Source organism: Dermochelys coriacea, chromosome 5, assembly GCF_009764565.3.
Source record: "Dermochelys coriacea isolate rDerCor1 chromosome 5, rDerCor1.pri.v4, whole genome shotgun sequence".
Classification (NCBI taxonomy): Eukaryota; Metazoa; Chordata; order Testudines; family Dermochelyidae; genus Dermochelys; species Dermochelys coriacea.
In genome coordinates this window covers 61673903-61699013 of record NC_050072.1, presented here as the reverse complement: position 1 = coordinate 61699013, position 25111 = coordinate 61673903, and the positions used below count along the sequence as shown (strand labels likewise).

Sequence of the window (25111 nt, the reverse complement as noted above, 5' to 3'; positions counted from 1 at the left end):
CAGGCTACCAAAAAGCGTGCTCAAAATGGAGTCTGGAGCTTGGTGTGTGTGTGTGTGTGTGTGTGTGTGTCTGACACACACACACACACACACACACACACACACACACACACACACACACACACACACACATAGAGTATCTTCTTGATTTTCTGAAACCCTGTTCTCCAGACCTCAACATTATCTGAATCCTGTCCTTGTCCCCCAGCATGGGACAAGGACGAGGTTTGGATAAGAGAGCAGAGATTCCTGGGCTACAGGGGAGGCCACTCTGCTGCTGAAGGCTCCTGCGTGGCAGCTCTGCTGTCACAGGAGTGAGTGAGCAGGGCGCTAACAGTGGAACTGCAGATGGGTCCTGTGCTGCCACAAGGCCGATGACACCCAATCCCTGTTCAGGATTCTACTCTGCCCTGCCAGGATTGCTGTCTCCTGGCGGTGCTAGAGTCTTGTCTGCACAAGTTGTACCAGTTTAGCTTATATCATTGAACCTTGTGCCTGCAATAATTGAAATAGCAGGTGTGGCAGTGCACTGCCCTCTTGATTATCCAAAGAAAATCTCTGTCTGGCTTGCTACTCAGCTAACCAGGAGAGTGAGGAAGTGTGTGTATGTGTACAGACTCTCCTGGTTACCTGAGTAACATGTCAGATACAGATTTTATTCAGATATACAGAGTATACAGATAGCCGAGTGTGTGTGTGTGTGTGTGTGTGTGTGTGTGTGTGTGTGTGTGTAAAATATATATATATATATATATATATATATATATAAATATATGATCTTCCACAGAATTTATAAATTGTACAGACTTATTCCAAAATTATCACAGTTCACAGATAAAATTTCCCCCTTGCCTCCGCAAGCTTTATTCTAAAATTTTCCCCTCTGATTTAATCATTGAACCCCCACATCACTCTCATTTTCTTTTGGTAAAACAAAATTGGACCCGACCCCTTCACAAAAGGACAATAAAATTTATTTTTAATGATATAAGGTATAAGGTATTCTGGTTCCATCTGACACCTGGGTGAGGTACCCTGCTTGGTAGGACTCCCATGAAATAAAATAATTGGGAATTGAAGCCAAATTTCTTCAACCTTTTACGCAGGGGAAACCAGTCTGGCCCTTTTTGTATAATTAAAATAGACCATAATATTAACTGTGTGTCACTTAATGCAGTGAAATATTTGAAAAACAAAATGTTGTATGTACCTTCTAGCACTCCGTACCCATGAAGTTCCGTTGAGTTTGCACTGTACAGTACTTGAATGCATTCTCCTATACATACTCCTATTTATTAATTGGTGAAATTATTCAGGTAGAACAAGAACAAGGGCAAATTGTAATCCATTCTAGGTAAGCTGGAGCTTTACTAGAATGTGTATCTCAGAGTATTGTTAAAATATATAAACCTAGAACCATTTAAATATATATTCTAGGATTTCAGAAGCACACTGGACACTTGAATGATAGAACTGGGAAAGACTCAGAGTGCAAATAAATTTTCAGAGACGTGCAGGCTCTGGTGAGGGAACACTGGGTCCTATCACCAGAAAGAACCACCTAGCTTCGTAAACAACAGAAGCTAGGACCTGCTATTGGAGGGTGGAAAGAGAGAGCATTCAATCTTCTAAAGATAATATAAAAGGTTAAGGGGCCAAGGTCTAGGGAATAGGAGGTTGCCCTAGGTACATTGGGTACCTTGTGGAGGGATTTTTCTGGAGAGCAACAGAACCTAGAGGCTTACAGGCAGCCTTTATAAGTTCAGATAAATGTGAAAATTGGGATGGTTTTCTGAACCTCCCAAAGGTTTTGGAGGATCAGTCATCACTTCTAATGAGTATATCCTTTCACCAAATATTTTTATTATAACTTTTACATCAACAATATTGAAAAACATAATTTGAATGTCCAGATCATGCAGTTGGTGAATAAATTAAATAGTCACAGATTTACCATAACTGGAAGTAAATGTTTACTATTTCCTTGTTGTGTCAGAAAATAGACTAGTTTGATAAAACCTGTATACTGTAGAAAGTTTAGGCAGCTAATATTAAGCAGCTACTATTAAGATAAAAAAATCAAATGAAGGTGAAATGATTTTAATCTCCATGTAATTATTTAGCTTTCTTATCACCTGCATTTTTGAAAGCGATTCTAGCTCTGTCACCTTTACAATAATCAGCTAATAAATCCTTATGATTGTTATACCTTTATGCATAGCAGTAATCGGAACAAATTGGTTGCTGACAGCTGCCATAAATTGCCAAGAATGAATGCTGTCAGAGAACAAGTTGTTTCTGTGAACATGCAGGATAACTAAATCCCATGTCATGCAATTTTATTCAGATAAAGCTATTTGCAATCCAATACAGTGGGACTTATAACATTATTTATTAGTGGGGAAATGCATGTTTATCTTCAAAATGACATTGATTTTTGCTCATATTTTTATACTAGGGGATTACTCTTGACTTCTATCTATCTATTTAGTTAACAGTAATAGAGTGTGTGTGTGTCTGTGTGTGTGTGTGTTTTCATCAGCATCTGTGAGTCTTCACTACCTTCCAAAATTGATGCAAGCGATGAGTGGAACACCTTGTGTTGTATATTCATTACACTACATATTGTTTATATTTGTTGGGAGAAGTTTCCTTTTTCATATTTTTGTCTCTGAATATCATTAAAATTTTATGTGTGTATTCTGCAAATTTGTTTGACTTTGCTTCTTGCTAAAATGAATGTCATGAAAACATAAGGTTAAAAACACTGAAAATTAGTTATTTAATTTAAATTTTTGACACCCAGTCCATTATGGTTTGTTTATATAATCTTTTTCACAGTAAGTAAGCTATAGAGGTTCTGTTAGCACACACATAAATAAAAGCAGAATGAGAACTGTAGTGTTGCATTATTAATTTGAAAGCACAGTGGTATACTTGTCAGGAAGTTCTAAACTGAAGAGATGGGATTTTGTATATAAAACATTTATATCTCACAGTTTTCTTTTTTTTTTAATTGAACGGTGCTACTAATCTTTGCATCAGTTCTCTAAGATGCACCTACATCTCCCATTGATTTCATGTACTCAGCAACTCTCAGGATTTGGCTTTCAAGATATTCCAAACCATATCCATGTATATAGTTACTACTGTGAAAGCTAAAGAGCCACTAGAGTTCTAAGACAAAAAATAGTGAACTAGATTATATTTTGGCTCACAAATCTGCAACAGTAGCTGTTCATTACATTTGTAGAGCCAGCTTCTTTTGTCCCTTTCTCTACCAACTTTTTTTTGGGGGGATGGGGTCAAAATTACTCAACTGTGAGTGGGAAATAGGGGAGTAAAAATGAAAAGACTGGCATAGGTGTCGGGAACACAACAGTGAGTGGGGGAAATGAGAGCAGAGATATTAGGTGGAAGAAGATTTTAAAGAGTTATGTGAAGATGAGGTTCCTTTTTGAGGAAATTAGGCTCAGGCTCACACAGAGAAGATAGCTTTTGAGAACCAGGGAGAGGCAGACTGGGACACACATTCTTTGGAAAGCAAACTGAGTCCACGCTGGGTCCCAAGAGTTCTTGGGCTTGCTAAAAGAATGTAAGCAGGGTCAGTTCCTTTCCTGTAACTCAAGAGGGAAGCCCATCCAAGGGCTTGTCTACATGGGAATTTACCAGCTTTACTATATTGACATAAGCTAAATCAAAAAAGGGACACTGGTACTACGAATGAGTGTCTACACAGGGATTTATACCAGTATAGTAATGCTGGTAAATTGTAAAATCATTTTCTCTAATGTTTGGAACCAGCTTGTTTTAAGAAGGATGTTTGTCACTGTAAGGTGCTAGTCATAGGCTCCCCAAGGAAAGAGATTCAGGTGTCCAGTTGGGCCTGCACTGTAACAAGAATTTGGCATAGATGGGGCGCTGGACCCAGATCCTGGTCTAAGAGTGGGAGAATTGCAAAAATCAACCCCTAACAGGTAAGGGGAGGCCTAATACCTGAGGGAGCACATTCAGAGAGCAGAATGAAGACAGATATACAAGCAGCACTATAACCATGAGCACAGCTCTAGTGGTTTTATGTTGTTCTGCTCCCTGTCCTTCCTCAAGCCTGTCTGTAACCTCCTTTCTTCTTTTCCTCCCCCCACCTCCAGGCTCCTACCCTTTTCCCCTATGCTCCCCTCCTCAGCTGCATCAATATACCCTCCAGGATTTGCACATCCCTCTGCTGAGAGCCAACCCTGCCGGCCCCTGGCCCTGGTATCCCTCCCTGTATGCTGCCATCCTCCCAGCTTCTGTCTCTCACTACTTCCCGCCACGCCACATCCCCATCCAGTTACTGTCCCACCCCCCCTTCTCTTTCTCACCCATCTGCATTCTAAGTCAGGCTACTTACTTCTTGCTGCTTGGTTCACAGTAAGGGGAGCATAGGAGGGACAATCTCCCTTCTTAATACTTGTGTCTGATACCACAGCAGCCTGGAGCAGTAACTGCAGGGACAGTCATGTTCAGCCTCTGCAGCCTCAAAATAGGGCATTCTCAATCACTTTGTGGTGATGGTGCATGTGTAGTCCAATCAGCACTTAAGAGCTGTAAGGAAAAAAATGGAGAGGTGCAGTAAGGAACTGCAGAAATGATTTTGGGGCTGGAGAAAATGTCTTAGAGTGAGAGACTGAAGGAGATCACTCTATTTACCCTATCAAAAAGTAAATGTAGAAGTTACTTGATTGTGGTATATAAACACCTTTGTGGGAAGACAATACTTGGATATTAAAGGGCTCTTTAAACTATCAGAGAAAGACATAGGGTGTAACACTGCAGCCCATGTTCTTCATAGTTGTATGATTATGATATAATTATGGCACATTTTGTACAAGATACATCGTGTCAGGTGTCTATGGAAAAGTTATGATTTGCTGAATATACCTGTGGTATACATGTATCATTTTTGTATCTGAAATTATGAATATTTACTAGGTATCTGAATTTCAAAATTGCTTACTCTGGGAACACCCACAGCTAGCCTTTCAGGTACAACAGTAAAGAAGCTAAACATTGTCTTTGCTGATGGGCCATCATCAATGGTCTGTAGAAGAGCTTAGCCTTGCTGTAAACATTTTAGCCAGCTTGTAAGTAATGGCCGCTATGACTCAGCAAGGGCATGTGACCAGACCACATGATACAGAACTTCAGTTTGGTACAAACTGGGATGGGAACGAAGTTTGGAACAAAGAGTTCCCGCCATATGGTAAAGCGATATAAGGTGGGGTATGACATCATCTAATGGGCTCACTCCCCACACAAGGAAACTCCTGGAAACACCTGAGGAGCAAAGATTGAATTTAGGGAAGTGCTGGTCCCAGGCTAAAGGGATTTCTAGCCTGTGCAAGGAAACCTGGTAACCTGCTTGTATCATCAGCCAGGGTGAGAGATTAGCTATATATTATCAGTTTCATAGATTCATAGATACTAAGGTCAGAATGGACCATTCTGATCATCTAGTCTGACCTCCTGCACAACGCAGGCCACAGAATCTCACCCACCCACTCCTACGAAAAACCTCACCTATGTCTGAGCTATTGAAGTCCTCAAATCGTGGTTTAAAGACTTCAAGGAGCAGAGAATCCTCCCTCAAGTGACCTGTGCCCCATGCTACAGAGGAAGGCAAAAAACCTCCAGGGCCTCTTCTAGTATGTTAGGCTTAGTTTGTGTTTTGTTTATTTGCTAGGTAATCTGCTTTGATCTGTTTACTATCACTTATAATTAAGTCTGCAAATTTGTCAAGGAGGTCTCAGAAGTCACAGCTTCCATGACTTTCCAGGACCTCTGTGACTTCTGCAGAGACTGGTGCGGCTGGCCTGAGTAGCTCAGGCAGCCCCAGTACCAGCCACACTGGCTGCTGCTGGGGCAGTCTCGGGCCACCGCACCCTCCTCCCCCCAGCAGCAGCAGGAGTTTGGGTGTGGGACGGGACTCAGGGCTGTGGGTTGGGATGTGGGAGGGGATGAGGGCTATGGGTGGCACTTACCTGTGTGGGGCTCCCCAGAAGCAGTGACTTGTCCCTCTCCCATCTCTTAGCCAGAGACACAGCCAGATGGCTCTGCGTGCTGCCTCTACCCACAGGCACTGCCTCCGCAGCTCCCATTGGCTGCGGTTCCTGGCCAATGGGAGCTGCAGAGCCAGCGCTCAGGGCAGAGGTAGCACACAGAGCTGCCTGGCTGCACCTCCCCCTAGAAGCCAAGGGAGGGACATATCATTGGTTCCGGGAGATGAGCGGTGGCAGGTAGGGAGCCTACCAGCCCCACCAACCTCCCCCCCACAGCAGTGGGGGTTCCAGGCTATGCACTGCTGCCTGCCCTACTCCCCCAGCACTAGCAGGGGTCCCAGTCCACCCCCACAAACCACCAGTGATGCCCCACTTAAAATCCATCTTTCATAGTTAATAAACTTGTTTTTGCTTTATCTAAATCAGTGTGCCTTTGAAGTGTCCGGGGAAAAATCTCAGTTTGGTTAACACAGGCTTGTTTCCTATCCTTCCCACATCAAGGGGAAGGTGAACTTTATTTATGAGCTTACCTTGTACAAATCCCTGTGCAGTGTAAGACTGTATAATTTTGGGTTTATACTCCAACAAGCATGCAAGGTGGAGGAGCTGAGAAATTGGCTGTTGTCTCCTGCCTGTCTTTGAGCAGCTGGTGGTACACCACTCAGGTAGCTCAGTTTGGGCGTGTGGCGCTGCCTGCTGTCGTGTTGGGTGATAACAGGGCCTAGAGAGGCTGAATCATCAACAAAGCAGTGTGGGTAGGGCCAGCCCAGCTGGGTGGTTAGAGGGGCGCAGCTGTTCCATAACTCCCAGACTGCACTCTGGGTGTGACAATCTGTCACAATAGGAACTAATAACTGGAAATTAAAGCCAGACAAATTCCAGTTAGGAATAATGTAGGATGCAGATTTTTAGGCGTGAGGATGATCAACCACTGATAAAAAATCAGATAAAAAATTATCAGCGGATGTGGTAGATTCTCCATCTCTTAAAATCTTCAGATCAAAACTGGATGCCTTTGTGGAAGATATGCCTTAATTCAACACAAATTTATTAGGCTGGCTAGAGGACTACCTGGATGAAATTCTATGGCCTGTGTCATACTGGAAATCAAACTAGATGATTTGTTGATCCCTTCTGGCTTTAAAATCTGTGAATCTTTAAGTATCCATGTAGGGAGAAGATATCTCCTTCCCCAAATTATAGCACTTAGTCTTTGAGCACAGAACTGAATTCTCAGAAAACTGAAAGTATATCAATTAATTGATTTATGAGTTCAAATTAAGTTAAAAAATTGTTCATTTAACAAATGTAGCACCTTGTGTTGGACCTTTTTGTTCTTAAATGATCTCAATAATAGAATAAGACTCTTCAAACTACCCATATAGTTAAAACACACTAAAATCTTGTATAGGCTACATTTGAATATGTACATATGTTAGGATTAATGGTAACTTTTGTCATAATTCTTCATAACTGAAATTTTTCTTCTCCAGAGAATTTCCATAAGGAACAGCCCTTATCTGAAATGGCTCCCATCTCCTATTCCCAGAGGCATTAAAGGTCAGAAGCAGTGCTCCGTTAAGAAGCTGCTTTCAAATACCTGAAAGGGGGTTTCAAAGAGGATGGAGCTAGGCTGTTCTCAGTGGTAGCAGATGACAGAACAAGGAGTAATGGTCTCAAGTTGCAGTGGGGGAGGTTTAGGTTGGATATTAGGAAAAACTTTTTCACTAGGAGGGTGGTGAAGCTCTGGAATGGGTTACCTAGGGAGGTGGTGGAATCTTTGAGCAGGGGGTTGGACTAGATGACCTACTGAGGTCCCTTCCAATCCTGGTATTCTATGATTCCTCACACCACAGATGGTAGGAAAGAACTTTGACTCCGGTAGGTGTGGGAGATGAGGGGCGGAGGCACAGCCACAGATACTGCTAGTCAAAAGAATCTCATCTCATGTGCATGGAGTGCATACACACCAAGAATGGACTAGGTGAGGACAATCGATCAAAGAAGTTTATACGTCAGCAGATGCCGGCACATAAATTTTCCGCTTTAGAAGAAATTTGTTAAGAACTGCCCTCTTTCAAAAAAGGCTGCTATCTCCTGTAGTACTGAATAGGACTAAGACAACAAAGTGTCATCAGTTAAGAAGCCCTCTTTCAAAATGTCCACTACCTTTCATTGTCTCCAACAGGAGTGAAGACAAGCCATTCCCGGGGAGGAAAGTGAACCCTTATGTTGTTAGGAAGCAGAGAGGAGCAGGTAAATGGTGGTGGGAATCTTTCCTTAGGGTAACATTTGGCCATAGTCAGACTGAGAACAATTAGAAATGGTAGCCATTTTGAGACCTGCATCTTAGAATCATAGAATCATAGAATATCAGGGTTAGAAGGGACCTCAGGAGGTCATCTAGTCCAACCCCCTGCTCAAAGCAGGACCAATCTCCAACTAAATCATCCCAGCCACGGCTTTGTCAAGCCTGACCTTAAAAACCTCTAAGGAAGGAGAATCCACCACCTCCCTAGGTAACCCATTCCAGTGCTTCACCACCCTCTAAGTGAAAAAGTTTTTCCTAACATCCAACCTAAACCTCCCCCACTTCAACTTGAGACCATTATTCCTTGTTCTGTCATTTAGTCACCACTGAGAACAGTCTAGATCCATCCTCTTAGGAACCCCCTTTCAGGTAGTTGAAAGCAGCTATCAAATCCCCCCTCATTCTTCTCTTCTGCAGACTAAACAATCCCAGTTCCCTCAGCCTCTCCTCATAAGTCATGTGTTCTAGTCCCCTAATCATTTTTGTTGCCCTCCGCTGGACGTTTTCCAATTTTTTCACATCCTTCTTGTAGTGTGGGGCCCAAAACTGGACACAATACTCCAGATGAGGCCTCATCAGTGCTGAATAGAGGGGAATGATCACGTCCCTCGATCTGCTGGCAATGCTCTTATTTATATAGCCCAAAATGTCATTAGCCTTCTTGGCAACAAGGGCACACTGTTAACTCATATCTAGCTTCTCGTCCACTGTAACCCCTACGTCCTTTTCTGCAGAACTGCTGCCTAGCCCCTCGGTCCTTTGTCTGTAGCAGTGCATGGGATTTTTCCGTCCTAAGTGCAGGACTCTGCAATTGCCCTTGTTGAACCTCATCAGATTTCTTTTGGCCCAATCCTCTAATTTGTCTAGGTCCTTCTGTATCCTATCCCTACCCTCTAGCATATCTACCACTCCTCCCGGTTTAGTACTCGGAGTGCTACTTGCTGAGGATGCAATCCATGCCATCCTCCAGATCATTAATGAAGAAATTGAACAAAACCAGCCCCAAGACCGACCCTTGGGGCACTCTACTTGATACTGGCTGCCAACTAGACATGGAGCCATTGATCGCTACCTGTTGAGCCCAATGACCTAGCCAGCTTTCTATCTACCTTATTGTCCATTCATCCATCCCATACTACTTTAACTTGCTGGCAAGAATACTGTGGGAGACTGTATTAGAAGCTTTGCTAAAGTCAAGGAATAACACGTCCACTGCTTTTCCCTCATTCACAGAGCCAGTTATCTCGTCATAGAAGGCAATTAGGTTAGTCAGGCATGACTTGCTTTTAGTGAATCCATGCTGACTGTTCCTGATCACTTTTTTTTCCTCTAAGTGCTTCAGAATTGATTCCTTGAGGACCTGCTCCATGATTTTTCCAGGGACTGAGGTGAGGCTGACTGGCCTGTAGTTTCCCAGATCCTCCTCCTTCCCTTTTTTAAAGATGGGCACTACATTAGCCTTTTTCCAGTCATCCGGGACTGATCGCCACAAGTTTTCAAAGATAATGGAGATAATGGCCAATGGCTCTGCAATCACATCCGCCAACTCCTTTGGCACCCTTGGATGCAGTGCTTCTGACCCCATGGACTAGTGCTCATCCAGCTTTTCTAAATAGTCCCAAACCACTTCTTTCTTCACAGAGGGCTGGTCACCTCCTCCCCATGCTGTGTTGCACAGTGCAGTAGTCTGGGAGCTGCCCTTGTTTGTGAAGACAGAGGCAAAAAAAGCACTGAGTACATTAGCTTTTTCCACATCCTCTGTCACTAGGTTGCCTCCTCCATTCAGTAGGGGGCCAACACTTTCCTTGACCTTTTTGTTGCTAACATACCTGTAGAAACCCTTCTTGTTACTCTTTACATCCCTTGCTAGTTGCAACTTCAAGTGTGATTTAGCCTTCCTGATTTCACTCCTGCATGCCTGAGCAATATTTTTATACTCTTCCCTGGTCATTTGTCCAATCTTCCACTTCTTGTAAGCTTCTATTTTGTTCTTTTTTGGAACACCAGCAGTGTCCACATCCTCATGTGACATAGCTATTCCTCTTGTTTCATTTCATGGACTTGTTATAGTTTTGCTTAATATTAGTTTAGTTTTTATTTTCACCTGTTGGCTAATTAAAACATTGTTAAAGAGGTATCAGAATTCTTCCGCCCACCCACTCTCATACAAAGACGTAATTCCACATAAGTGTGGATCGTACGTCTCCTGGCTTCAAGACCCCTCCATTATGTGATTCCACCAAACCCATTTATGGGAGGCACTTCAGATGTCTCATCATCTGTCTTGGAGAGGAGCACATACCAGAGTTTTGTTCTATATGCCACTCTTTGTCCATGAGGACCTTAAAGAATAGGGAGGCAAGGTGAAGTTATTTTTTCTTGAGAGATCCATGTAATCTCTGGCTCCTGCCCCCCAGGATTTGTCCCCCACCTTAGAATCACAGTCAGCTGGTTCTGCTTTTACCTCCCAAAAGGGTTCCTCCCACAGATTACACTCAGAAACTGTGTCTGTATCTCTGGAGAAAGGGAGGAAGGAGCACTGCTTAGTTGGGAGTCCAAGCACAGATCACCCTCCCCAACTCTGAGTAAGAGACCTAAAATTTTTCCTTGGATTTCCTCCACTAACACCCAAAATTCAATATCTTTCCATGGTGCCCTGGCACCAAAGAGAAACCTACCTCTGATGGCTCCTTCATCCCAAAAGAACTGTGCTGCCTCCAGTACCACACCAGCACCACGTGCTCTGGCACCAATCCTGGCAATCAGACCTCTTGTTACTACCAATTTTGCCTGCAGTACTGAGTATCAACTACTTGGCATTAACCCTCACTCTGGTACTGGATTTTTTGGCACTGGGGGTCCTGGTGCCAATGTTTTTCATGGTATCAGCCAACTTATCTATCAGTCCGGTACCAAAGTCTCCTGTCCTGGACCTCATGTAAGATGCCATCTTGAAGCAACCATCTGTCTTGCTTCACTTTATCTCATATCATGTAGACCCAGTACTCCAAATAAGACTCCTAGAGGAGACTTATTCCTCCTTGTTGTCCTCACCAGAACACCCCACCCTCCTGACCTCAGTCTACACTCCGGGTGACCCACTGGGAGTCCAGTAGGGGTTCCAGAGAGCATTAAACTGAGAAACAGAGTCTCAGAGACTTGTAGTCTCCAGAGAGCATCCTTCATGGTACCCTCCCGAATGTCCACCATCACAGTTTGCCTACCAACTGTGACCATACTGGTCTCCTTGGTGCACGAATCCGTATTGCAGGAGACCCACCTCTCTTGTGTCTCTTCCAGGATTTCCTTCACTGAGGAAGCAATTGCAGCCTCCTCCAACTATGCAAATTCCTCAACCCCAATGTGTAGAGGATGAGGAGTACTTCAATAGGGGAGACTACCATCTCCCCAGATCAGGAGATTCTGGCCTCTTATGGGGCTTCCTTTTTGTCACCTAATATGGTGGCTAATCCACCTTCTTTGATCTCTCAAGACAAGTTCAAAACCTTCCAAGACCTCTTGAAGAGAATCACAAACATCCTTGACATTCCTCCTTTAATCATACAGTAGAAACACCATCCACAGTTGGACATCTCCACACAGTAACATGGGGCAGAATAACTATGCCCATTAATGAAAATCTTCTCAAGTCTGCCAAGGTGATCTGGCATATTTCCACTTCCATTTCACCCACCTCAAAGAGCAGACAGAAATCAGCAATTCCCTGAGAAGTGATATGAGTACTTTTTTTCTGGCACCCTATCGCTGGCTTTCTAGTGGTCAAAGCAGCTTAGTGTAAATCCAAACAGCAGGGAAACGCTAGAAGCAGTCCTCACAGCAAGGATCCAAAAAGATTGGTCTTTTTCAAGGTGTCTTTCTCCACCCGCCTCCAAATGAGGGTGGAAGATTATCAAGCTTTGCTTTCCAAGTATGATTTTCTACTTTTGGAGATTCTCCAGCATCACAAATTACCACAGAAGCAACAGGAGCATCTGAAGACTCTGATGGTGGAGGAACACCTGACCACCAGGACCTCCTTGTAAGCCACCCTTGCCACCTCTGATACAGAGGACCATCTACTATTGCCCTGAGATGTGCTTCCTGCCTCTAGGTATCTGGGATCCTGTGGGAGGTCCAAACTACTATAGAGGACCTCCCATTTGAAGGGACTACCATATGCAACAGTATTAAAGGCAAAGCACTCCACACTTTTAAGAACAGTAGAGTGACACTTTAGTCACAAGATCTATGTCTCTTCATCATAGAGAAAATGAGCTGCTGAGACAGCAGCTCTCCTTCAAGCCCAGACCTCAGCCACAGACATTGTTCAAATTCAGGGAGGAAACAACAGCCCCTGTCACAAACAGAAGTGCTTGTGAGTTACCCAACCTCACTAGCTCTGAATTTTAAAATATATTTTATTTTTTAAAAGACTTGGGATATTAAATGAAAAAGCCAACATTAATGCATTTTTAAAGATTGAAATACTAGGCACTCAAAAGCCAGGGAATTCCATATTATTCCCTATCACTAACTCTGACATACTGCCTGTTCTGGTGGTGTATAGTAGACTATATGAAGAGAAGGTGGATGAGGCATTTCTAGAACAAAAAAACAGAAATATTCAGAATAAAAGACCTGGTAATAATGGGGAACTTTAACTACCTAATTGTATGGCAAAACACAAAATTTCCAGTCAGTTATTGGAATTTATTGGGGGAATGTTTTGGTTTATAAAGTGCAGGAAGTAACCAGGGAGACAGCAATTTTAGACTTGATTCTGACCAAGAAGGAGGAGTTGCTAGCAAATCTGAAGATTGAAGGCAATTTGGGTGAAAGTGATCATAAAAGGATAGTTTACATGATCCTAAGGAAAGGAAGGAGTGAGAGCAACAGAATAAGGACAATGCACTTAAAAAGAAGCGGAGACTTAAACTCAGAGAATTAATAGTCAAGGTCCTAAGGGAAAAAAATCTAAGGGAAAAAGGAGTTCAGGAGAGCTGGCAGTTTCTCAAGGAGACAATATTAAAAACACAACTGCAAACTATCTAGATGCAAAGGAAAGCTAGGAATCATAATAAGAGGCTAATATGGCTCCATCAGGAGTCCTTTAATTACCAGAAAATCAAAAAGGAATCCTGTAATAACTGAAAACATGGACAAATTGCTAGGGATGAGTATAAAGAATAGCACGAGCATGTAGGGAAAAAATCAGAAGGCAAAGGCACAAAATGAGTTACAACTAGCAAGGGATATAAAAGGCAATAAAAAAGAGGGTCTTTAAATTATGTGACAGGGTCGAGCTGGATGGCTACAGGAGAGTAACAGAAGGCAGATATATTAGCCCCAGGTTAAGTAGGTCCCTTTTCCCTGGGTAAGGTAACAGGGAAGGTTCTAGAACAATGAGGAACCTTCTGGAGACAATTAAGATAGACAGGCTGATTAGAACACCTGCAGCCAATCAAGAAGCTGCTAGAATCAATTGAGGCAGGCTAATCAGGGCACCTGGGTTTAAAAAGGAGCTCACTTCAGTTTGTGCAAGGAGCTTGGAGCAAGAGGCGCTAGGAGCTGAGAGTGAGAACTCATACTGTTGGAGGACTGAGAAGTACAAGCATTATCAGACACCAGGAGGAAGGTCCTATGGTGAGGATAAATAAGGTGTTGGGAGGAGGCCATGGGGAAGTAGCCCAGGGAGTTGTAGCTGTCACACAGCTGTTTCAGAAGGCATTCTAGACAGCTGCATTCCACAGGGCCCTGGGCTGGAATCCAGAGTAGAGGGTGGGCCCGGGTTCCCCCCAAGCCCCCCAACTCCTGGTCAGACACAGGAGGAGTTGACCTGGACTGTGGGTTCATGAAATCGGCCAAACTGAGGGCTGCCGTGAAGCTCCAAGGCGAGCAAATCTGCCAATAAGCGCAAGACCCACCAAGATAGAGGAGGAACTTTGTCACAATATATTAAGAACAGCAGAAAAATGAAGGAAAGTGTATGCCCTCTACTTAGTGGGGAAGGAAAGCTAATAACTGATATCAAGAAGGCAGAGGTGTGTTTGCCGATTTTGCTTCAGTCTTCACTAAAACCGTTAATTGTGACCAGAAGTTCAACACAGAATTAACAACAAGGGGGAAGGAATGCAAGCCAGAATAGGGAATGAATATGTGAAAGGATATTTAGATAAGATAGATTTATTCAAGTTGGTCAGGGCCTGATGAAATTCATGCTAGGCTACTTAAGGAACTAGCTGAAGCAATCTTGGAACTGTTAGTAATTATCTCTGAGAAGTCATGGAGAACAGGTAAGGTCCGAGAGGATTGGAGAATGGCACATATAGTATCTATCTTTAAAAATGGGAACAAAGAGACCCAGGGAATTATAGACAAGTCAGCCTAACTTAGATGCCTGGAAAGTTACTGGAACACATTATTAACAATCAATTTGTAAGCACCTAGAGGGATAGTAGGATTATAAGGAATAGCTAGCTCTCATCCTTGATGTCAAAAACAAATCTTACCAAACCAATCAAATTACAGGCCTTGTGGATGGGGGTAAGGAGGTGGGAAGCAGCAGATGTGATATATCTTGATTTTTAGTAAGACTTTTGACCCAATACCACATGACATTATCTTAAGCAAATGAGGGAAATGCGGTCTAGATGATGTTACTATAGGGTGGGGACACAACTAGTTGACAGACCATACTCAAAGAGTAGATATCAATGGTTCACTGTCAGACAGAGAGGACATATCTAGTGGGGTCCTACAGGGGTCTGTTCAATATTTTTATTAAAGACTTGGATAATGGAATGGAGAGTATGGTTATAAAATTTGCAGTTGACACCAAGGTAAAAGGGGTTGCAAGCACTTTAGAGGAGAGGATTACAATTCAAATGATCTGGATACATTGGAGAATTGGTCTCAATTCAGCAAGATGAAATGCAATAAAAATAAGTGCAAAGTATTTCATTTAGTAAGGAAAAACCAAATGCACAACTACAAAATCGCGAACAACTGACTAGGTGCTAGTACCGCTGAAAAGGATCTACGTCACAAACTGAATATGAGTCAACAATGTGATGCAGTTATAAAAAAGCTAATATCATTCTTGGCTGTATTAACAGAAGTGTCATATATAAGATACGTGAGATCATTTTCCCACTTTATTCAGCACTGGTGAAGCCTCAACTAGAGTAGTGTGTCCAGTTCTGGGCACCACACATTAGAAAAGCTGTGGACAAATTGGAGAGAATCCAGAGGAGAGCAACAAAATGATAAAAGGTTTAGAAAACCTGGCCTATGATGGAGATTTTAAAAAAAAAGCCTAGACATTGTAGAGAGATGTTTATGAAAGATTTGTGATTTGGAGATGCTACCTTATAAGGAACAGTATTCTGAGTGTGGGAATTTGGAGATGTGCTCTGGAGGCAGGGCTTGGGAACACCACTTGGCTGTGTGCAGTAGCTCACTACAGAAGCTCTCCAGTTTGTTTTATTAAAAGTTTAATTCCTTTCTCATTCACTGGTTTGTTGTTTAATCAACCCCAAGATCATTACATGGTGTCAGAAGTGCTGAATGAGAAGGAAACTGCAGTCATTTTGAAGTTAACTTCTGAGTTTGCAATTGAAAAAAAAGACAAAGGGAGGCACCGAAGAAGCAAATGGGGCACCAGAAACAGGCTTTTGTATATATTTGGTGAGCACAATAGTAGCTTGACTAGCTTAAGAAGGGGGAAAAAAACAAAAATGGATGTGTTGCAACCTCCATCCCATCTGTAATTGTCAGGCAATGTTGCAGAGAACTGGAAAAATTGACAGATTTTAATTGTATTTAGCAGCCATGGGGCAGAGGTGAAAAACGATAGAGTGAAATCATAAGTATGTTTGCCTATTGTTGGGGAGGAAGCATAACAACATTTAGTTTGAAGAAGGTGAGTTAAGTAAAATACTGACTAAATTTAAGGCATATTGCATGCCAAAAAGGAAAGAAACATTTGAGAGGGATAAATGTTTTACTTGAATGCAAAGAACTCATGACACTGTAGAGCAATATGTCTCAGAATTAAGGAAACTCAGTAAAACCTGTGACTTTGGTGAGCTGACAGAGTCTCTGATCAGAGATATGCCACAAATGATTCTTAATTACAATGTGTTAAGAGAGAAAATGCTCCATGAAGGAGACTTAACTTTAGGAAAAAGTTCTCCAAATATGCAGCTGTGAAAGCACAAATCAGAGAGCTGAATTCACCAGAAGGGGTTATCTATGTACTAAGTACAAAATAATTCAGCCAGAATAGGTCAAAGCAAAGAGTGGAACTGCTTGCTATGAAAACCAATACTAGGGAAAAGACCGCATACAGACAGTCATGTGGAAGGTGTGAATTACAGCATGGCCCCAGACAGTGTGTTGCCTTTGGGAAGCTGTCATAAATGTGGGGAAAATAATCATTTTGCAAAATTCTGCAGATGCCAAATGCAGAAAAGTCAAGTATATTCAGTTAAAGACAAATCTGATTGAGGAGTTTTTCATAGGTGTACTGCAATTTGGCAAGCCTGATGAGAGGGACTGGATACTGCCTATGACAGTGAATGGAGCAATTATTCCAGAACCTCAGGTTAATATTCTGTCTGAACCACATTAGAGACAAAAAATAAGACCAAAACTGGGACCAACAGAAATAAAAGTAACTGGTTATTCTGGAACAAATATACCAGTGAAGGTGAGGTGGATTGCTAGCATCAACCATAAAAGCACCATATACTGGCTCCCTTTCATTGTAATACCAAAAGAGGTGACACCAATTTTAGGCTCGACTGCACATGAGAAGCTCAATCTGGTAAAACTGCTGCTCCCACTACAAGATCATACTGAGCCTGGCTATGAAGCACTCTTTCAGGAATATCATGACTTGTTTCCAGGGTTGAGTTGCTTGAAGGGTGACCATCCAGATAAACAAGCAGGTCCCTCCAGTTATCCATCCATGTAGAAAGGTGCCATTTTCACTCTGCGATAAACTCAAGGCTGAACTTGCAAGGATGGAAGCAATGCAATTAATACACAAAATTGAGGAACCAACAGAATGGGTGAGCTCCCTAGTCATTGTGGAGAAAAGAAATGGCCAGCTACGCATACGCTTAGATCCCAGAGGCTTCCACAAGGCTATAAAAAGAGAACATTTCAAACTACCAACCAGATAACAGGTTATGGCTCAATTTGCAAACGCTCAATATTTCAGTAAATTGGATTCATCCTTAGGTTTTTGGCAGCTAAAATTAACTGAAGAAAGCTCAAAGCTATGCACATTTAATATCCCATTTGGAAGATAGATTCTTACGCTTATTCTTCGGCATAGCTTCAGCACCAGAAGGGTACCACAAAGCCATACATATGAATGATCTATGAACATATTCAGGTATCAACACCATTAATGGATGATGTCATTATATGGGGCTCAACGAAAGAGGAGCATGATTTTAGACTTCGGGCAGCTACTTTGAGGTTTGCAGCTGGAGGCAGTTAGAGCTGCAAACCTCAAACTAAATAGGGAGACATGTTTTAGGACTGACTTTCGTTGGGTACGTTATTTCCAATAAAGGTTGTAAAACCTGATAAAAGAAGATTTCAGCCATTGAAATGATGCCACATCCCAATCAAAGAAAGATGTACAATGGTTCCTGGGAATGGCTAATTACTTTATAAAATTCATACCTAATCTATCTACCAAAGCAGCAACTTTGAGAAAACTCCTAGAGAATAAAAATGAATGATATTGGGATGAAGAACAGGAGGAATCATGGGAAGGTTTAAAACAACAACTGATACAAGAACCAGTGTTGAAATTTTATGCCTCAGAAAGGCCTATTAAAATCTCAGCAGATGCTTCACAGTCTGGGTTAGGTGCCATGATTTTACAGAAGCATGAGGGTTGTTGGTAACCAGTGGCATATGCATGATACAGCCAAATCACTGACTGAGGCAGAAACGAGATGTATGCAGATTGAAAAGGCGTTTTTAGGAATACTGTTTGCCTGTGAGAGATTCAATCAGTATATTTATGGACACACAGTGGAAGTTTAAACGTCCCACAAACTCCTAATAGTGTTATACAAATGATAAAGCTGCAAAAGTAGGATTTGGTTGTGACCTACATGCCTGATAAATTGCATGTTTACAGCAAAAGCACTTTCTAGAGAAGTGGCTCCCAAAAACTAGAGAACAATTTAGAGATAGAGATGCAAGCCTATGTAGGTCTGATTGTAAAGTCAATTCCTATAGCTAACAGGAAATTGCAACAAATAAGAGAGGAAATGGAGAAAGATGAATCATTAGGAATCCTTAAAGAAGTGATAATTAAGGCTGGCCTGAAGAAATAAACAGTTGCTATTCAAGTATAAGAGAGTATTGGACTGCAGACATGAATTTACTGTGATAGATGGGGTGATTTTCAAGGGCAGTATGTTGTAATTCCAATGAGCCTCTGAAAATGAATGCTACAGAAGATCCACAAGGGTCATTTAGGAATTGAGAAGTGCAAACAATGAGCATGAGAGGTGCTATGTCGACCACGGATCAATCACAACATCACTAATGTGGTAGGAAACTGCTTTTCCTGCTTGAAATACAAACCATGCCAACAAGCAGAGCCACTGAGACCTCATCCAGTTCCATTAAGGCCTTATGAGAAGGTAGGCACTGACTTATTTACCTGGCAATCAAATGTTTATTTAATAGTCACAGATTATTATTCTCTGTATCCAGAAATTAGCACACTGCACAGTACGAATAGTAAATCAGTGATAGCTGGCAGGAAGGGAATCTTCTCCAGACATGGAATTCTGAAGTCTTTAGCGATAATAGGCCGCAATTTTCCAGTGCAGATTTTAGGTAATTTGCCATAGATTGGGACTTTCATCACAAAACATTAAGTCCAAATTACCGCCAATCAAATGGACTTGTGGAAAAGTCTATACGGACAGTGGGCACTATGAGGCACTGTAGTGGCATATTCTATTGAAATATTTTGGATTTTGGCTGAAATATTTCAGTTTACAGGCACTAGTTTTTTCAATGAAAAAAAATAATTTGTCACAGAAATTAGGCACTTACATAAAACTCTGTTTAGTCACAAATCACATTTTACATTAATGAAAATTTTCAACCATGCTACTTCTTTCCCTCATGATGTGATGAAGGGGTCATTAGTATAAAGCTTTATTGATTTACCAAAGTACACCACTGGAGTATGGCTTTTCTCCAGTTCAGCCGTTAATGGGAAGAAGGATCAGATCTAATTTACCAATTATTGATAACCTGCTGAAATCTCATAACCATGCAACCACATGGAAGATTAAAGAAAATCAGAAATATTATTTTGACAAAAGGGTCTGTGATCTCTCATCTCTCAACACATCTGATAGAGGAATCAGACCTCTAATATTTGGGGCCAAATAGGTACTGTTAAAGAACAACTACATTCAAGGTCTTGTACAGTACAGACAGACCAGGGGGAGACATTTCAATGTAATCAAAGGGATCTATGAGTAATTCTAGAAAGTTCCAACACATTGACAATTGAGGTGGACTCTGGCATTTCCCATCTGACTGATCCTTTATCATCAACACACACAGGAGAAATTGTCAAGGAACAAGAGAACAACTCAAACTCTAATGAAAGGCTGATACTGAGAAGATCAGAGCGGGAGATTGAACATCCTGAAGGACTCATAGAGACTTGCTAACCTTCCTGGAGAAAGGGATATTTGAGAAAAGTGAGTGGTAAAGACTCACTCAAGAGTGATGTTCTGGTAACCTCTCCTCTCTAGGTAGTTGACCCACTGGGTTTATGAAAATGTACTAGATGGGTTGAGAATATAATATGTGGTGTTAGATACTTGTAAGCGATGTAGAGATATGTTTATGAAGGATTGTGATTTGGAGATGCTCCCTCATAAGGGACAGTATTATGAGTGTGGGAATTTGGAGATGTGCCCTGGAGGCAAGCTGGGAACACCACGTGGCTGTGTGCAGAAATTCACTACAGAAACTCTCCAGTTTGTTTTATTAAAGTTTTATTCCTTTCTCATTCACTGGTTTGTTATTAAATGAATCCCAAGATTGTTACAGACATGTTTAGTTTTGAGGAAAGAAGTCTGAGGGGGGACCTGATAGATCTTCAGATAAGTTTAGAGAACTGTGATCAGTTGTTCTCATTGTCCACTGAAGGCTGGTTAAGAATAATAGGCTTAATCTGCAAGAAGGGAGATTTAGAGATATGAGAACATTTCCCTAAATATAAGGATAGTTAAACTCTGGACTAGGCTTCCAGGGGAAGTTGTGGAATCCCTAGCACTGGAGGTTTAAGAACAGATTGGACAAACATCTATCAGGGATGGTCTAGGTTTACTTGATCGTGCCTTAGTGGCTTCTCAAAATCCCTTTTAGCCCTAAATTTCTATGATTTATATGTATAGTATTGTCTGTTTGTTTTCCTTTTAAATAATACTTTTAAGGTTGTATTATTTATTAAAGGGTGCTGTTAACTTCAACTCTTTGGGGTAGATTAAATAGCATGTCATTAATTTGTTTTTATTAAATTCCTTTAAGATGTATAAGGTTTTTATAGCTCCCTACTGATGTTTATAAAGGATATTTCAGCAATAGCATTAGCACTTAAGTAAGACCTTCCAGCTTCTAAACTTCTCACTGGAACCAGCAGTAGCATCCTAAGGAATGAAGAACCCCACCTCCTCCTATCCTCTCTCAGGCTTTTGTTCATCCCTGCTCCCATGCAAGGATCTGGTGAGGGAAAGAAGTAGCATGGTTGAAATTTTTCATTAATGTAAAATGTGATTTGTGACTAAACAGAGTTTGATGTAAGTGCCTAATTTCTGTGACAAAATTTTTTTTTTCATTGAAAAAACTAGTGCCTGTAAACTGAAATATTTCAGCCAAAATCCAAAATATTTCAATAGAATATGCCACTACAGTGCCTCATAGGAGTTGTAGTTTGCTTTCCTCTGTCCCTATTCTCCTCTATAGGCTGGGCTTTCCAGCCAGACTACATCTCCCATAAGGTACTGCCTTCCCTCTGAAACAGGAGAGACCATGGTGCATGATGAGAAATGTAGTTTGACTAGTAAACGTAACCAATAGAAAAGAATGGGAGAATGAGGCACCCAAACTATAACTCCCAAAAGGCACCTTGATGGCATTTTCAACATAAAATATTTCATTTTTGGCCACTATATTTAAATTTTCATTTTTTGCCCCCAAAATTGAAATTTTCCACAGAAAAAGCCCCCAATTTCTGAGCAGCGGTAGAAAGATAGAAAAAGCTCCTGTGGATCGCCTCTGCACTCCTGCCCCCAGATAACAAACACTCCCTAGCCCTTTGTGTGATTCCTGAGAGGAAAGAGGATTTTTCTGATGTGCACCCCTTGTTGCTGTTACTCTACGCAAGGAGTCCTAGGAGCTTCAAAAGGAGAGACATACTCAGAAAGAGCAGAAGCTCTTTCTGGAAAGCACCCCCTTACAGGTCCTGGCATGTGTGCATATAAGGAGTGTGCATATAAATTTTGCCCAGAGTGGTGGTGATAATCCACGACACATCAAGTGCAATTATCAACAAAACACTGACTGTTCATGCATTGCTATTGAATGTGTAGAATAAACCAGTTGAAGTAGAGAAATGTTTTCCAGTAGATTTCTTAGTTACAGTAATATTAGATGATGTGTATAACTGTAGAATTGTGAATACAGCCATTTTGAATAGAGTTTTGATGTTCAGGTTGATGGTGTCCCTTTCAACATATATCAAAAGATATGTGGAGTGCTATGTTAATGTTGGAGGAGAAGAATATAACTTTTGGAACTGATATTTCAACTTTAGCATTCCATAAATATTCTTTGTTTGCACTTATAACACAAACAGACTAGTGGATGAATAGATCTGTATGTGTGTGTATATCAAGACTCATCAATTTCTCCTTATTTTTTTCTGGCTAAGACTCTAAAATGACTAGTCTATTTTTGATTTCAGTTGGATTACTGATATTAAGTCCTAGTCACTCTCTCTTACTGACCCTGTTGGCAGAATTTAAACTATTCAAATTAAAGACCATGTTTATAGTAATACTGTCCAGTGATCAACACAGCAGTGTTGTCATGGAGACGTTTTAAGGATACTTTAGGGTCTATGCTGCCTGTTTTGGAGGAGGGGGATTGGGGGTGCAAAATAACTACACTGGAATATATAATATCAGATTTTAATAATAGAAGCAATCCAAATCACAATAAACCTTTTACCTTTAATTGTAAAAGATTGATCATTTGACATTATATTAGATCTCTGAGTATTTAATTACCAATATTCATTATAGTAAAGAAGAAATTGTTCTTTATTGCAGCCTAAATTGTAAGTTTATAACACAGGTAGAGGTATAGCATTTATACTGACCAGGGTAGTTTTAATCTTTTCCCTATTCCTCTCACTTCCTTCCACTGCTTGCTAGTCTTCATAAAAAAATCCAAAATGAAAGATAAACGCTAAACAATATACAGTAAATGAGAGGGCAAGGGGAATATCCTTGTAACAAATTTAACCTGTCCATAATAGCAGAGTGTCCATTTTATGGGGCCACATTTATTCTCATAATTGGCTATATCCTGTCTTTAAATGCCTATTTATTCATGTCTGCCACCTTTCTCTCAGTTTATTGGCCCTTTCGTCACCACATTATCTTTCTCTTCAAAAGCAGTTCACATTTTTATTAAAAGAATTTGTGAGATGTTTAGCTTAGTCAGAGTGGCAGATAGAACATGGACCTGTCAGATTAAATAATTGCTGTTAAAACTACATTATAAAATGGAAAAACTATAAGTAGAATGTATCCATTTACTTCATCTGGATTTTATTTTCATGGATTGTTAATTTATTGCCATAACTTTAAGAAAAAAAGTTATGGATATAAATAGTTCAAGTAATACTTTTAATAATTCCTGTTCAGTGTAATGCGGCAGTTCTACAAGTTTTCAGAATGACCATAATATGAAATTCACAGCTACATTCTAGGAAAGATTAAATATGTGAAAATAGACTAATATATTAAAAATACAAGACAGTTTTAATTACAAGAGACCTAGAATATATATGAAGAATATTTATGGACTGTATTCTCCTGTAAAGCTTGATTAAGCATTTAGGCACGGCCCTGTGTGAGTAGTGGTGCACAACTTCTTCCCTGCTTCTCTCTGGCTTTTAAGGATGAAGCATATTTCAGCTGTGCCCAGACATTGTTGGCTGGCTCATGTAGAGGCTACTCCTGTCTACTTGCTCACAGTGGGAAGTATAGTGTGTGCAGCTCCTGCTCTGCCTCTTGTAGCCAGAACCACCATAAGAGGTTTAATGCAGACATTGGAGGGATGCCTCCTTCCCCTTACTCTCATGTCCAGCCATGTTATCTACTGTCATATTCAATCCCTTAATGAAGAATTCTTTTTTAAAAAAGCATGACTGTATTAGTTTTAGTGTTCAAAGATTTAAAAAGGCACACTTAATTCTTTTATTTTATGTGTACATACGAGACTGACTAAAGCTTCACAATTTGGATCTGAATCTGTATTCCTAGCACCCTACTTTGGTCGTAGATTTTCTTTCTGTGTATATATTTAAAATAAATGTACAGTGCCTCAGCAAATAATGAGTTGAAGCTAAAAATAGGCAAGAGATATGGCTGTAACTGAAGATAAATCTTTCCACAGACTGGGAAGGAATTTCCATTTATTTATTTTTTGCATAGTGGAGTGCAGGTCAGTCCATATGGCCTTTGTTTGATCTTGTGAAGAAAGCCACTCACTGATTCAAAACGTTTGTTTGTAGGTGTCAGGTTGACCTGTCGGCCCTGAGTAGAGAACAAACTCACAAGCTGGAGTTGCAGCTGGAGGAAGGAGAAGGGTGGTTGGTACTGCTGGTCACCCTGACAGCATCAGCTGCAGTCAGTATCTCTGACCTCTCTGTCAACTCCTTGGAGGACCAGAAAGAGCGAGAGGAAATACTAAAGAGATATGTATGTAGCACCTATCGCTTATCCTTCTTAACGTAATGTTGCAAATAATTAACTACTATGAGAAAAAAATTCTGAATATATCTACTATGTAATCAATGGAGCTGATTTAAGATAATTAATATTAGTAGTAATTGACTTAAATATCTAGATAACATCATTAGAGCCCTAAAATTTACCTTTCTATAAATGTTGTGTACATGAATAGTCAGCTACTGTATTTGACCATGTGTCATTTAAGTAGTTAATTTAACTACTTTATGTAATTTTGATTATTTTTGTTTTCCAAGTGCAGTATAATTTAAGATGTTGTTTAGCAGTTTTACAATATTTCAGAGAATCTTTACAATAGCAACTATTCATTTCAGCTTGTGTAAAGCACCCATATCCTTTTCAAAGGTTTTGCAGTTGTTATACAGCATAGTAGAAAGCGGGATGAATTCTTATTTTTTGACTAAGTGTTAGAGTTTGGAGAACTGGTTTGTCTCATTAAAATAATTGTATTAAACCATCTTTCCATTTCAGAATATTCTGAAACAAATTATTTTATTTCCCAGCATCCTCACATGGTGCAGAATCTGTGTAGTTTTATCAAAGCAACAGAGAGGGGAGCTCTTACTCCAGCATTTATTAATTCCTAAATCACTAAATGTAACTGTCTTTCTACATATGAAGAATTAAAAAAAAAGCTATTTCCACTTAAAATT

General features: G+C 40.8%; 1 protein-coding gene across 6 annotated transcripts in view; it reads left to right on the top strand.

Moving 5' to 3' along the window:
* The window catches only part of MCTP1 (multiple C2 and transmembrane domain containing 1), a 456544-nt gene that overhangs the window by 268147 nt on the left and 163286 nt on the right, over positions 1-25111 (top strand). For all 6 annotated transcript variants that reach the window (XM_038403494.2, XM_043514593.1, XM_043514596.1 and 3 more), the window contains one exon: positions 24221-24407. In XM_038403494.2, the coding sequence (XP_038259422.1) occupies positions 24221-24407 (187 nt within the window). The remainder of the gene's footprint in view (positions 1-24220; positions 24408-25111) is intronic.